The following is a 15,148-nucleotide window of genomic DNA, read 5'->3' as shown; positions in this document are numbered from 1 at the left end:
CAAAAACAGAAAAGCTGAACAGCTCATATCATCCATTAGAGTCGCCCTACTACTCAAGGAGAGGTGAGAGCCAGATTGGGTTGAGAAGTATGAGATTGATTAAATATTTTTTTAAAAATTTGTTTATCCACCAGTATTTACATGAAGGCTTATTAATTCAAGGAACTATATTAGGTACCCACTTATTCCAAAAATTTACAGTACACAAGCTAATAAAACATTATTAGTTTCCCTTTCTAATAAAATCACCTCACTCCAATTGACATAACTAAATGCATTTAATAAATGTTGCCTTTTTAAATGTAGATTAACTATTTCTACTATATTCATTTTTGCACTTAAAAATTCTCTTACTTTCAAAGAGAATATGAAAACAGATTCCAATGCAATCTCCACCAAATGTCAATTAGTAGAATCTGAATAAAGCAGCAGTAGATTAAAGATCTATCTGAATGAAAATTCTTCTCCAGGCATCCCTCACTGTATGGCACAGAAGAAAGCTGGTACCATCAGCTGAGCATTTGATTTACCCCAAAGATTTTCATGATTAAAGTTAGAAGTTTGACACTTCAGGAGAAAACCTTTCATAAGCACATTACAACTTCTGGTGAAACAGCCCTAAGTTGGTGGCTCACCTTACAGCATTCAGAGAGCCACAGTGTGACACTCTGCGCAAGCCACGGTAGAACCCTGCCCTGACCAGGGAATCATCCTTTCACTGCTGTGAGCCCGTGCACTCTAAGGATTTCTCCCATATGGAAGAATCTTCCAGAGTCTACATTTAGAGGCCCTGAAGTGACACTCATCTGTAGGATGAATCGATGCCTCTACAATATCATACCTCAGTCACACACCTGCACGGGATCTGATCCAGCCTGAAGAGCTTTAAGTTTGAGGCATTAGGTTAAAAAAGAGATTGTTACCCTACGTCAACAATTTGAAGGTTAAAATGCAGTCTATTGAGAGTTTACTTTAAACAAGGGATACCTGCATTCTGAATTAATTTAGCATCTCTCTTCCCAGGAGCTGCCAAGCATTGGAGCACGTGAGGAATTTAGTTCTTCACCAAAGTCAGTTCAGGCAAACTCCTGAAAGGGAATAACGTCGCTCATTGACCCGCATCCTCTTAAGACATTCCTTCTGCTTATTAAATTAAAACTCTAAGAGGAAAAACTACTTACAAAGATAAGAGAAAGACCACTGTTCCCTGCAGGTTAACCAGAACGGCTAGGGTCCTCCAGGAGCGGATGAAGTATCCCAACAGGGCATACTGGGCGATGCCGACCGCGAAGAAGAGGCCACCGATCGATCCTAATTCAGGGAAAAGAGACCTGTTACTGGAGCGAGCACCATCTGCAGCACGATTTCCAACCCAGGTCACAGAGACAATTCCTTCCTTGTGAGACATTAGCAGAAAAGAAAAACCTACAGAAAAATCGAGCATCAGATGATAAAACTTAGAAGAGGGGCCAGCAAATTCATGGACAAGGAGGAAGGACAGATGAAAAATACAAACCACACGTGGTCAAGATGAATTTTAAGGGTCTGCCTAAATGCTCTCTGCCTTGAATGTGGTACCGACATCTGCCTGAACCCGTGGCTGAGGTCTGGAAATGTTTTTTGCTCTATGGCAATAAGGTCTTTGGGTCGTGAGATTATTGCAACACTGGGACTTCATCTTTAAGACACAAGTTGTCCCTGAAATCCTTATGAAATCACAGCCTGCTCCCCAGTTCTCCCTATCACCCTTCCCTGCCTAATCTATCACCATCACATATATGACATTTTATATTTATTTGATTCTCATCTGTCTCTCCCAAGTAGAAAGCTCCACGAAGCATGGATTTTTGTCAGCACACTGAGAGAAGAAAATCAACGATGGGACTGTTAAGAATCCTATATTTTTTTAAATAAATGCTGAGATGGGTTAAACCCGTGGCTTGCCCAATATACTGGCAAATTTTATACCTCTGACACACTTTCTCTAAATCCTTCCATTGCTATTAGTAGTAGTAATAGCCACTATTTATGTATATAAAAGCTACTATTTATTGAACATCAAGCCTTTTACATACATTGTCCTATAAAGTAGGCACCATTATTAGCCACAAACGAAGTGAGGAGGTAGCTCAGAAGGTGCGGGGCCACTGTGTAAGGACATGGAGCTGTGTGTGGCATGGCTGGGACTTGTACCCCGGCTAGTATGACCAGGGAGTCTGCATCGTATACCATTCCTCTCTCTATCACCCTTCTAGGAAAAGGTGATTTCAGAGGGCATCCCATAGCAATAGGACTTTGTTGATCTCGTTACAATAATTTTGTACACCAATCCTGTAAAACAAATGTTTTCTTTTATTCTTGTCCATAGATTATCAATCTACAGCAAAAAATAATGACTTGTACACTGTTTGCCCTAGAGAGGAGAAGGGAGAACTGAAAGGGAGAGCTGGCAGGACGGCACATTCAGCAGGTTCAGACCATGTGGTCCAACAGGTAAGGCAATGGGGACAGTGTGATTTCCCTGGAAATTTAAGATAATAGTTATCACAGGTTCATTACAGTGCATCAAATAGCACCTGGTTCCCAAGAATAAGGCTTTTTGTCACTGCTCAGAACAGTTCTGAGCACTCAGTATCTACTGACAACAATGAAGCCAAAAAGAAGAGAGCCCAGAGGATGGGACCATTTCAGATGGACTAAGTTCAGATCCTAGTTCTGCCACACGCTACTGTGTGACCTTGGGCAAATCACTAACTGTCTCCGAGCCTCAGTTTCCTCATCAGTGCAACATAAATAATACCACCTACCTCAAAGGGTAGTTTTAGTTTCAGACTAAATAAGGTATGCTATACAAATGTTAGTTATATTGTCCTGTACTATGGGTATAGCCCTGTATTTCTATTAACCTCCCCAAAAAACCCAGCTGAAAGCCTCCTGTGGTGAATAGCTATTACAAAATATTGTCTACCTAGCACTCATTCTAAATCCAACAACCTCTCTTTCATATTTTGGAGACCTGACCTCCACTTACTTCATCTCTGTGGTTCAAGTGGGGGCTGCCTATCATAGATCCCCTAGCTGCAGGGGTGACCTCAGCTGGGCCAATCAGAGCTCTTCCTCAGGATTTTAAATACTGGAATTGGTGGTGAAGGTGAGAGCTTCTGGGCCCTATTCCTGACTGAGCAAAGGAAGCTTCTCAGAGGATGGGGAGCAGAGATGAAAAGCATCTGACTTCCTGCTCTGGGCATCTCTGAGGTCTGGCTCTTCTGTGGTTTGGTTGTTAACCAAGTGATTTCCCTTTATACATAAGCTCCTCGGAGTTGAGTCTCTGTCACTTAAAATCAGTAAGACTCGGTATCAATTGATATGATGGACAAGAGGAAATGATTCAGAGGTTCTAGTTTGACGAACTTAAATATTGTGATAACATTACCAGAAATAGAGGTCCCGGAGATGATGGAGGTTTTAGAAAGAAAGCAAGACTTTTATTTAAGGAACCAATAGACATCATATGTCACGTCCAGCAAGAAGCTGCACAAGTATGCCAGGAAATGACAACAGGGATAAGGTGCAGAGACGTAGACGTGATAAGGCTCTAGGTTATTTGGTTAAAAAAATTAATAAAAATGAACACTTTAAGTCACCACTTTTACGTACTGTAATTCTGGACAGCAACTATTGTAACTGTAACTATTTATGAGCCTTTAGGTATTTATGCCTATTTGTAAGATCCCTTTTCTGCTTATTTTCAATTCATTTCAACTCTGCTATTCCTGCTCACTTTGTACTAGTAAAAGCTTCATTTCAGCAGGTTAGAAAATAGTGTATAGCGATGACTTCATTTCTATAAATGGCACCAATGATTCATCCAGTTTTCAAGCACAGTCCATGAAGTCTCATTGATTCCTCTTTCTCTCCTTTAGAAGTCCTATTCCCACCAGAATCCAGCTCAAATGTACCCTCTCTTCTCCTCCACTACTCCCACCTTGTCTAAGGCACCAGCAGGCTCCCCGTGGCCAACCACAAGAGCAACCTGAATGACCCCTCAATTCCTACCCTTGCTCCTCTACAATCCATTCTTCACACGTCTACCAGAGTACTGTTTCTGTGCATAAGGTCCTATGGCACCTCTATCTAATTTGCCTACTGGCTTCCCACTGCACTTCCAGTAAAATGCTCATTCCTCATTTGGCCTGTCATGGGCCCAATATAGTCTAGTCCCTCCAACCTGATCTCACCCCATCCCCCCTGACTCTCCACACGGCAGCCACGGGCATCTTCCCAGGCCCTCGAAGAAGCTCATTCCTGCCTCAGGGCCTTGGTCCTTGCCATTCCATCTGGCTGGAATGTTCTCTCAGAATTTCACACGCCCAGGTCTTCCTCATCATTCACGTCTGAGATCAAACACCTACATCAAGGTTTTCTCTATCCTATTTAATGTAACTGTCTCCTACAATTACTGTCTAGTCCATTACTCTGTTTAATTTTCTTCATTGTACTTATAATTTTCTGAAATTATCTCATATTTCCTCTGCCTCTCCGGATTAAAATATAAGTTGCATAAGAGCAAGGAGCTTCTCCCACCTGCCCCTGGCTTGTCCACCCTTTTATTGCAAGTGCCTAAAAAAGCAGTGTCTGGTACATGGCAGGGTCTGTTGAATAAATGAATGTTGAGGAACAGATATGCAAAGGAAGGGCTCTGGAAGGACACACAGCAATACGTTAGCTGTGCTGGTCTCTAGCTGGCTGGGACCAGATGTATTCTCCATATTTCACTTGTATATATATCTTACTTTTTTTACCATGAACATCAGTTCTTTTTGTTACAACATATTAATACTATAGAATACAATTAAATAATAAATATATTAATATGAAAATTTTCATACTTTAGTATTTTATTTTTTAATCCTCAATAATTTTCCATCAATTATCTTCATTACTCTTGTTAATTACTACCCTGCAAATTGGTCAAAAATGGGTGTTTTCAGTTTACACTTATACTTTTTTGTACATACTTTATATAGTATTTTATACATAATGCAAATATTATTTTGAATCAAGCATAAATTTCCAAATTGCTTTTTTACTGCTAAATAATTAGGCCACTTCGAGCTAATCCCCTATGGCTGATCATTCAGGTTTTTTCCAAACTTCTTGCAATTCATTAGCATATTTGAAGTCATAGGCGTGTATAAGATTGTGCTGGAGAGAATCCAGCTTGTACAGAAGGCCGAGGACAAAACTCTGGGGAAGACCCTGGTTCCCGGGAAAGGGACGTAGGAAGCTCCTCAGAGAAGAGCTCCAGGTGCGCAGAATCTGACTTCTGTCCTGGGTACAGTCAGGGTACCCACCCTCAGGGAACTCTCTCACGCTCGCTCTGAATTTCACACTGAATTTGGCAACCATCTGGTTCCACTGTGGCAGGTTTTTAACAGCACATTAAAGCACTTTAATAGGAATCTGTTCACTGGCTTTGGGTGACTGGAAAAGGAGCAAGAGACCAGGAAGTCTTTCTTTTTGCCCCAAACATGCAACAGGACAGGAATAATGCTAGATAATCTGGCAGGGTGGGGGTAGGAGATGTGTTTTGTAAAAGAGCATCTTCTTCATGGAATGACTAAAGGCAAATGTGAATATTTTAATAGAGGAACGTTCTGGGTACATGAAAAACATGTACTCATGATGCTCGACGTGAGCAAGATTTTGGACTTCAGGAAAACCACAACCACAGGAGAGAGCGCCTTTGTGTCCTTCCTGGATAATGTGAGTGATCATGATCACCATCATTACTAATTTCTTGGAAAGTCCCGGCAAGTCTAGTCCCGGCAAGTCTGACCCCACTACTTGAAAAAATGACATTAAAGTGACAATGCAAATTAAAGACTCAGAAGTTTTCTCATTGGTCCTAACTTAGGAGCTAGGTTAGGAGAAAAAGGAGCCCATCCCAAAAGGCTTTGGAAGCTTCCATAGACAGAGTAAATCATAAAACACTGCTGAGTGGGAGATGGAAGAAAGCCTGTGCTGCTAGGACGGAGCTGGTGTCTCTATCCAGCCTAGTTCTAACTTGTCCAACTCTACACATCCTTCAGCTTAGACAACAGTTTACTGGACATAGAAATAGAGCAGAAGTCTATTTTATTTAGCTTTTGTCTTCCAGCTCAATTCGTTAGCCCTCACCAACTTCGAAAACAGTATCGGTTAGAAAGAACAGGCCCACCACGCCAGCAGTCATGTGAGGTGACACACTCAAGTTCTAAGAGGAGAGTCCTCAGGGAACAGTGGGAAGGACATGAGCTTGAGCATCAGCCAGACCCAGGTTGCAATCCTGGTCCTATCAGTTATAAGCTGTGTGAAAACAGCCATATCACCACCTTTCAGGGGCTCAGTTTCCTCATCTATAAAATGAAGGTAGAAATTCTTAACTTGCAAGCTCTGGGAATATTACAGATATGTGTCAAATGCCTAGGGTGGTACCTGGCACATAACAGATGCTCAGCAAATGGTAGCTGGTGTCCCCTCATCCTCACTTAGACACATTTCTATCAGTCACACGGTCAGCTTACTTCCCATATTAGTACAAGAAGATCAGTAGTACTCAATAAATGTCAAGTGAATGAAGAGCAAAACAGACAAAAACGTATCATTGCAAACCCACAGAATACAAAGTAGAATCTTAAATGTCACTCTCCCAAGACATTATTTTAAGTCAAATAAACTTTTTAAATCATTTATTTTACTGTAACGTAGTTCTTGAGAAGATGACGGGATGGTTAAAAATAATACAGAATGTGGCCTCCATTTTGGAGCTTAAACATCAGTCAAAAAAAATGCTACAATAGTACAGCCTGCTGGCTTGAAGAGAACAGTATAAGTCAGAAAGGCCTATGAGACAAGGATTTAATAAAATAGAATAAGAAGGCTCTGAGAAAGGAGTTTCTGGTATTTCTATTCCTATCTCTGCACTGCTTCTCAGTTTGAGGTAAAAAGCAGTTAATGCCCTTCTGAGGAAATCGACACTCCCACAACCATGTGTAGACACCTGTGAGGATGGGGGGCAAGCGCACCATCAGTGAGGCAGGCCCCAGGACAGACATGCCACAGAGGACAACAAATAAAATGACTCGTTCAAGGTCATACAGAATAAACTCAGGAAAGCAAATCAAATAGTTGGACAGAGCACCTCAAGTCCAAATGCGTTTTTAGACTCGAGGGTTACAGCTGCTCCCTGCAAAGCTTTCTGGAGCAGCTCGTCATCTCCACGTCTGCAGGGGATTCAAGCAGTACCTGCGAGTGCCCAGTAGGCAGTGCCCACACATTCGTTCAGCAGGACAAAGGCCACCAGCGACATCCCTCCATTCATCACGCCCACCAGGAAGCGAGTTATCGCAAAGAACTCATAGGAGGGGGAAAATCCATTTGCAATAGCAAATAAGATGTCAAGGGCAAAACCTAGAAAGAGAGGAACAGTATTCAATAATCCAGAGGCAAAACAGCATTTGATGAAAGCAATAAACTACATTTGTTAGTCTGTAAAGACAAATCTTTGTAAACTTAAATTTTCTGAGCTATGGTTTTTTTTTTTAACATTTTCTCTTAAAAAGTGTAAAGAAAAACCGAGTTCTGTTTCTTTGTTACAAGTTGGTTTCTGTCAATCACACACAGTGTTCAATTATTCATGATAATGCTGGAAATTAAAAAATCCTAGCTCATACTCAGCTTGTCAAGAGAACTATGCTGAGTCCCATCAACCTCATTTGACATGAATCAACACAAGATGTAGGGAAATGGGTCTAGTGGACTGTGTCAATCTTTGCTCTCCTGAGAAACAAGGCAGGAATTAGAATTTGGGGGCTGCAGAAAGCACATCACCAATGAAATGCTTACACTGCAAATATCTGGCCTCCCCAGGTATGCTGGTCACTCTAAAATGCTTGGCCAGAATCGACTCTGGCTGCATTTGGGCCTCCTGCCAGTATAATAAAAATCAGTTCTGTGTCTACACGGCAATTCCCTGAGAACCTTCGGAAATAGTCCCCTCATTATTTCTCCGAGAACCTCAGGGAAATAAGTCCTCTCATTCAGTTCACGAACACTCTAACCGATTACCTGTGAGATAGACTTTTTTCCTTCCAAAGCGATCGGAAAGCTGACCAAAAGAGAGAACTCCCACAAACACGCCGCTGAAGAAGAAAGAGCTCGCGGCACTGACTTTGTAAGATCTGTCGGCGATTAAAAACCACTGGAGGAAGAAAAACAATAGAGAGACGTGTAGGTCAAAGAAAAGATGGATGGACTGAGTTAGCCATTAAAAAACAAATGCACAACAAAAACTTGTACACAGGAACTTCTCCACCGTATGACCCACTGCTAACCAGAACTCAGGAGGGCATCCATCTCGGACAACAGCCAAGAAGACTTTGTCTTCAGAAAAACTAGGAATCATTATTATTATACTGTGCTCCCACAGTTTTCTGTACACATCTTATTACAGCACTGAACGCAGTATACAATACCTAATTATTTACCCTTCTGTTGACTATGGCCCTCATCTTAAACCTCTGTGTTTCTAGAAAGGAAGAGTCATGTCCCATTAGTGTCCATTTCTCCGATGCCTAACATACTAGATGGCATACATGAAGCAACAAATGAATGGCCCTCTTCTCCAATTGATTAATGGGTTTTAAATCCCTTGAGTACTTTTCTCAAAAAATTAAAGATACAATTACCATATGATCCAGTAATTCCACTTCTGGCTATATACACCAAAGAACTGAAAGCAGGGATTCAGATATTTGTACACTAATGTTCACTGAAGCATTATTCACAATAGCCAAAGGGTGGAACTAATTCAAATGTCCATCAATAGATGAATGGATAAACAAAATGTGGTGTAAACATACAATGGAATACTATATAGGCTTTAAAAAGAATGAAATTTGGACAAGTTACAATATGTATGAACCTTGAGGATGTTATGCTAAGTGAAATAAGCAGATAAAAAGGGACAAATATTGTATGATTCCATTTGTGTGTGTGACATTGTGATTTATAAGAAATATATTTGTCTTCATCCACTGTTCCTGGTACATAGCTCTTGAAACCCTTGTAATTTCCATAGGAGCCTCCAAAAAAAACCAAAAGGACAGGATTCAGAGAGCTTCCAGGTGGGTGAACATGTGGAGGTGCTGTCAGGGTGGCATGCTCAGAGGGCACAGAAGCTCTGCATCCCTTCCCACATACCTTGCCCTGTGAATTTCTTCCAACTGGTTGTTCCTGAGTTATATCCTTTTATAATAAACCAGTGGTCTAGTAAGTAAAATGCTTTCCTGAGTTCTGTGAGTTGCTCCAGCAAATTAATCTAATCCGAGGAGAAGATCACAGGAATCTCTGATTTATAGTGGGTAGATTGGAAGCACAGGAAACAACCTGGACTTGTGCCTGGTGTCTGAAGGGAGGGGCAGGGGCAGTCTTGCTGGATTTAACCTGTGGGATCTAATGCTAACTCCAGACAGACAGTCAGAACTGAACTGAATTGCAGGACACTCAGCTGGTGTGGCAGAATTGCTTGATGAGGGAACCCCCTCTACCCCACCCCCCACATTTGGTGGCCAGAAGTGTCAGAAGTGAAACAGTTGACAGTAGAGAAAACACAGAAGGAGTGTTTTTCCTTTACCTGGAGTAGTTAAATCCACAAAGACAGAAAACAGAATAGTGGTTCCCAGGGGCTGAGGGAAGGAAAAATTAGTGTTTAATGGGTACAGAGTGTCAGTCTGGGATGATGAAAAGGTCTGCAGATGGATAGTGATGATGGGTGCACAAGAAGAAAAAACTTGATGCCACTGCACTACACTTAAAAATGGTTTAAATAGTATATTTTATATTATGTATATTTTACCACAATAAAAAAAAAGTCTCTTGAGTACTATTATCTTCTACTTTAGGGAAACTTATGAACTTTTAAGAGAAAGCAATCATCCTCTGCTTAAAATGCCACTATCTAAAGCCCTGTCTAGTGACGTGTTAAGGTGATCTTTGGTTATAAAGATAAGTCAAGCTGTGTCACAGGGGTAATCTCAGACAACCATGAGAATGCTCCTCTTTCCCCTTCGCAGCCCCTGTCCTAAAGTCTGCGAAGACAGGTTTATGACGATCCCCTTCAGAGAACATGCGAGGAGGCACTCGTCTTGGTTGTCCCTTCTCCATCTTTCAGACCATCCTTTCCCATGATTCGACAAACACTCATTATGTCCCAAAGCACATTTAACTTCTTTCTCTTATATTTCCTGTAAGACTGAATTGATAAAGATCTTGATAAGATGATTTCTGGACATCTCCACGCAAAAAAAAAAAAAAAATCAGGCTTTGGAAAATAAACAAGGATAATGCCCCCTCACTAATGCTGTGCTTTACTTCTAAATGCTCTCATTCTTCAATTTAATTTTGTTTTTTTTGGAGGAAGATTAGCCCTGAGCCAACATCTGCTGCCAATCCTCCTCTTTTTTGCTGAGGAAGACTAGCCCTGAGCTCACATCCGTGCCCATCTTTCTCTACTTTTTTTTATCTGTGGGACGCCTACCACATCATGGTGTGCCAAGTGGTGCCATGTCCACATCCGGGATCCAAACCAGCGAACCCCAGGCAGCCGAAGCAGAACGTGCGCACTTAACCACTGCACCACCAGGCCGGCCCACATGCAATTCTTAACAAGGTTAATTAACTGGTTTTCCTAGCCCTTCGTGGATTAGAAACAGTAAACTAGGGTGTCATCGCCCTTAGAAATAGTAATCAGGGGGCTGGTCAGAGGTGTAGAAGTTAAGTTTGAGCACTCCTCTTTTGCAGCCCAGGGCTTGTGGTTTCAGATCCTGGGTGCAGACCTACACACTGCTCATCAAACCATGCTGTGGCAGCATCCCACACATAAAATAGAGGAAGATTGCCACAGATATTAGCTCAGGGCCAATCTTCCTCACCAAAATAAATAAATAAATAAATAGTAATGAGGCAGTTACTGCTCTTTTTGGCAGCCAAAATATAAATGAGAGAGCGATGGAAGCAATAGGACACAAAACTGAAATATGTTCTGGACATTTTTTTCCTTCGGATATTCAAGAAGTATTTGATTAGTTTCTACTAAGGTTAACAACTATTCTAAACACTTAGAATACAGATGTGAATGAACTAGACATGGTCCCTCGTGGAGTGTAAGTCCCAGTGTACTCTCCTCATGGAGTATAAGATAGACATTAAACAAGAAACAAAGAGGGAGAGACTGGGAGGGAACCTCTTTAAATAAAGTATTCAGGGAAGCCTTCTCTGGGGAGGTGACATTTGTGACCTGAATGATGAGAAGTGACGAACCCTGAAAAGCTGTCTGGGGAACATGACAGTAAGTGTAACGGCCCGAAGGTGAACACAGCAGTGTGCCTCAGCGGGGATGGGATGAAACGAGGCCAGAGAGGCGAGCGGGCATCAGATCACGCAGGGCCCTGGGCCACAGCAAGGAGCGGGGATTTTATTCTAGTGCAAAGGGAAGATGGTGAATTATTGGATTTATGTTTCTAAGGGTTACTCCGGCTACTCTTAGAGAATGCATTACAACAGGAAAAGCTGGGAGCAGGCAGGCTACTGTAATAGTTCAGGAGATACCGGGGGCTTGGACAAAGGTGGAAGCAATGGTGATAAAATTACATGGATTTGGTACATACTTGAAGGCAGAACTGCCAGGACTTGGTGATGAATGAGATGTGGAGGGGAGGAAAGGGAGAGTCAAGGATTTTACCTAAGTTTTAACTGTAGCCACTCAGTGGATGGGTGGTGAGGTCTACTGAGATGAACTGGGTTGTAAGGGGGTATCAGGTGTGTGGTGGGAAAGGAAGAGTTCTGTTTAGACACGCAGAGGGTGAGATCCCTATAAAACATCCAAACGGAGATGCCAAGCAAGCATTTGGATAGGAGTCCTGAGCTCAAGGGAGAGCACCTGAGGGTTTATGAACCTATAGACAGAGAAGAAGGCTCAGGACAGGGGCATACACATTCAGAGGCTGAGTAGAAGAGAACCATTACAGAAAACTCACAAGTAGGAGTCGGACAGCAAGAAAACAGGGAGAATGTGGTGTTGCAAAGACTACAAGTGGAAATTTGATTCCGGGAGGAAGGGGTGGTTAAGTATGTCGAATGATGGGGCTGGCCCCGTGGCCGAGTGGTTAAGTTCGCGCGCTCCACAGCAGGCGGCCCAGTGTTTCGTTAGTTCGAATCCTGGGCGCGGACATGGCACTGCTCATCAGACCACGCTGAGGCAGCGTCCCACATGCCACAACTAGAAGAACCCACAACGAAGAATACACAACTATGTACCGGGGAGCTTTGGGGAGAAAAAGGAAAAAATAAAATCTTTAAAAAAAAAAAAAAAAGTATGTCGAATGCCGCTTCAGAGGTCAAGTAAGAAGAGGACAGAGACGTGCAGTTATATTTGGAAACAAAACGGATACTTAAAAATCGCAATTTCAGTAGAGTGCGGATGGAAGCCAGACTGGAGAAGGCTGAAGTGGAGGCGGAGGAACGGCAGGCAGCAGGTGCACAGAGTGGCTCCCATCAGTTTTGCTGTGAAGAAGAGCCAAGAAATGGGACAGTATTTGGACAGGTAGGTGAGGTCAAAGATTATTGGCATGTTTTTTAATGTATGTGCATGTTGATGAGAGCAATCCAGTAGAGAAGAGATCCTCCCAGGAGAAAAGTACTGGGAAAAGCAAGAAGGAATACGCTTGAGTGTACAAAGTACAGAGGTTAGTCTTTCCTAGAAGCAGGAAGATGCCGCCGTAAAGGCGGGAAAGGAGGAAGGCAGAACATGGGTTCAGAAGCAGGCAGCGAGGGAACTCCTATCTGATTGCTTCATTCCTTGTTCACTGAAACAGCAAGTGAGGTGGACGGTTGAAGGGAGTAGAAGTCAGGGGGAGTTAGAAATCCAAGGAGGAAGGGGACAGAAGGCTCCTCTGAGTGGGATGTGGCGCACGCATTCAAGGGAAACGTTGCGGCCCTGCCACGCCATGCTGAATGTGCCCTGGAGCTTTGCAGTTATCACTTTGAGGAGGAGGTGGGGAGTTAAGCGTACTGAGTTGGGGATTTCTCAGGAGTACCACAGAGCAGGGAGTCACAGAGATTTGCAAAGGAGTGACTATTATAATAAAGGAATATATGCTGGCGAGGGGGAAAAGGAAGACATAAGGGGGATGATGGGTAGTGAAAGAACGTCATCCTCAGGAAAGCCCCTATATCCTTCTCTGTGCTTTCCATTCTTGCCCCAGTTGAAATTTGGCTGTCCCCTAAGGAAATCACTCACTGAACTAGGTCCCTCTCAAGTAGAGGCAGCTTTTCCTTTTACAGCCATGCACCTGAGAGATAGGGGTAGATAGCCAAACTTCTCATCAGCTCATCTAGAGATCACATTAGCAGACTGTGTAACCCACTAGCCTCCTGCGGCAGAGAATCTAGCTTGTTTTGACATATCCACTCTTCCTTTCTTCAATAGTACCAGAATGTTTAGCTGGGCATATGGCTACCCAGAGTGAAGACTAAAAGTCCCAATCTCCTCCCAATTAGGTGTGGCCACGTTATCAAGTTCCGCACAATGAATGGAAGCTGAAGCATCATGGGGCAGCTTCCAGGAATTTGTCTCAAGCAACAGCTGATTTGCCCTTTGCCCCTTCTTCTTTTCTACCATCCTACTGCTCACTGCCCACTTGAGAGCTGGAGCTCTATCTGGGGCCATGATGATGAGGGGCCCACATTAGGCCTGCTGAAGTCAAAGCTGGAAGGAGCCTGGGTCCCTGAGAACACTGTGGTAGGGCTCAGACATTGGCCTATTTTTGAAGTTCTCCAGATGATTCTCATAGGCAATCAGCCTAAGAACTCCTGTCCAGGACCTTGTCATCCTTAATAACTGCATCACCTCTAAAATCCTGATTTTGAACGTCCCACTCTGAGATCACCACCCCCTAGTCTTCCAACTCATTGCCTCTAGCACCCCTGCTCCAAACATTATTCAATCTCTTCAAGACCTCCAATCACCAAACTCTACAATATGCATGGCCTGAGTCATCAAAAAAGATTAAATCATGTTAAAAAGCCTTGATTCAAGGTTCTGTAAAGGAAAGGATAAAACACATTTTAAAGTTTCACATAGAAGAGATTAAAACAGCTTCTAGAATTTGGAGAAATTCTGTTTTGTGAAAAATTAATTTATTTTGGATATATGGATAGTTCTGTGGTAGAATTTTCAACTCGTGAGGAATGCCCATGGTGACATCTTTCAGCTCGAAAACTGAGTCCAATATGAGATACCAGGCTGGCCCAGAAAAGAGAGGACTGTATTTGTCACAGGGATATCCTTTCTCTCTTACCATGGCCAATAAACAAGGCCTAATTATACTTGTTTTTATTACCTTAGAGTTCAAATACTAGCTTTTATATTTTCCATGTCCTTGCTGTTTGTTTCGGTGCTTACATGCCTTTAAAATCTGGCCTGCAACTTTAGCCTTGATTATCCTGCAGCTCAATTCCTGCTAGTTTGTTTATATGGCCAAGATGTTCAGGCTTATACTGATCTGTTGTGTGCTTAATCAATAAGGAGTGGTTAATACGGCTGCTCCATAATTACCAATTCTGTTGACCACATTGGCAAAACTTCTCAAATCCATCAAAAAGGCTGTAATACCATCCTTCCAACAACTGGATGGCTATCAACTTGGATGATAGTTTTAGGAAGAAGTATCCCAAGGGATGTCTGACCAGCAAATTTCGTATTCTGATTCTCAGGCTGCTAGTTCCAAAGTGTCAAAGTGTCTAGTAATTTTTCTTCAGGTCAATGCTGGCTGGGCTAATGCCTCTCCCTATTTCTCCTGGAATATATTTAGGCACTGACAGAAAAATTGAAAGGTATTGCCAGATTTTAAAAAAGCAAATTAGAGAATGTGAAGCTGGAGATCTCTCTGACAGATCTAGGTGGACTGGAGTGGTTGACTCTGGAACACCAACTGAATTACTATAGGACAATGTGTTTACAACCAACTTTCCACATGCCCCGTCCCCTAACGTATGAGATTTTTGGCTCAAATGTTTTGTTTTGTTTTCAGTTTCAAAAACTTTCCAA

General features: G+C 42.5%; 1 protein-coding gene across 4 annotated transcripts in view; it reads right to left on the bottom strand.

Annotated features, from left to right (window-relative positions):
- Nucleotides 1-15,148, bottom strand: part of SLC22A15 (solute carrier family 22 member 15) — a 74,514-nt gene that overhangs the window by 26,294 nt on the left and 33,072 nt on the right. For all 4 annotated transcript variants that reach the window (XR_006885955.1, XR_006885953.1, XR_006885954.1 and 1 more), the window contains exons 3-5: nt 8,110-8,242; nt 7,288-7,452; nt 1,182-1,311 (exon numbers count right to left, since the gene is read on the bottom strand). Coding sequence is in view for 1 of the 4 variants with exons in the window: in XM_046645031.1 (XP_046500987.1) it covers nt 1,182-1,311; nt 7,288-7,452; nt 8,110-8,242 (428 nt within the window). In the remaining 3 variants the exon portion in view is untranslated. The remainder of the gene's footprint in view (nt 1-1,181; nt 1,312-7,287; nt 7,453-8,109; nt 8,243-15,148) is intronic.

Source organism: Equus quagga, chromosome 18 (genome assembly GCF_021613505.1).
Source record: "Equus quagga isolate Etosha38 chromosome 18, UCLA_HA_Equagga_1.0, whole genome shotgun sequence".
Lineage (NCBI taxonomy): Eukaryota > Metazoa > Chordata > Mammalia > Perissodactyla > Equidae > Equus > Equus quagga.
The sequence above is the reverse complement of the archived record's forward strand: the minus strand, read 5'-3'. Positions and strand labels throughout refer to the sequence as shown.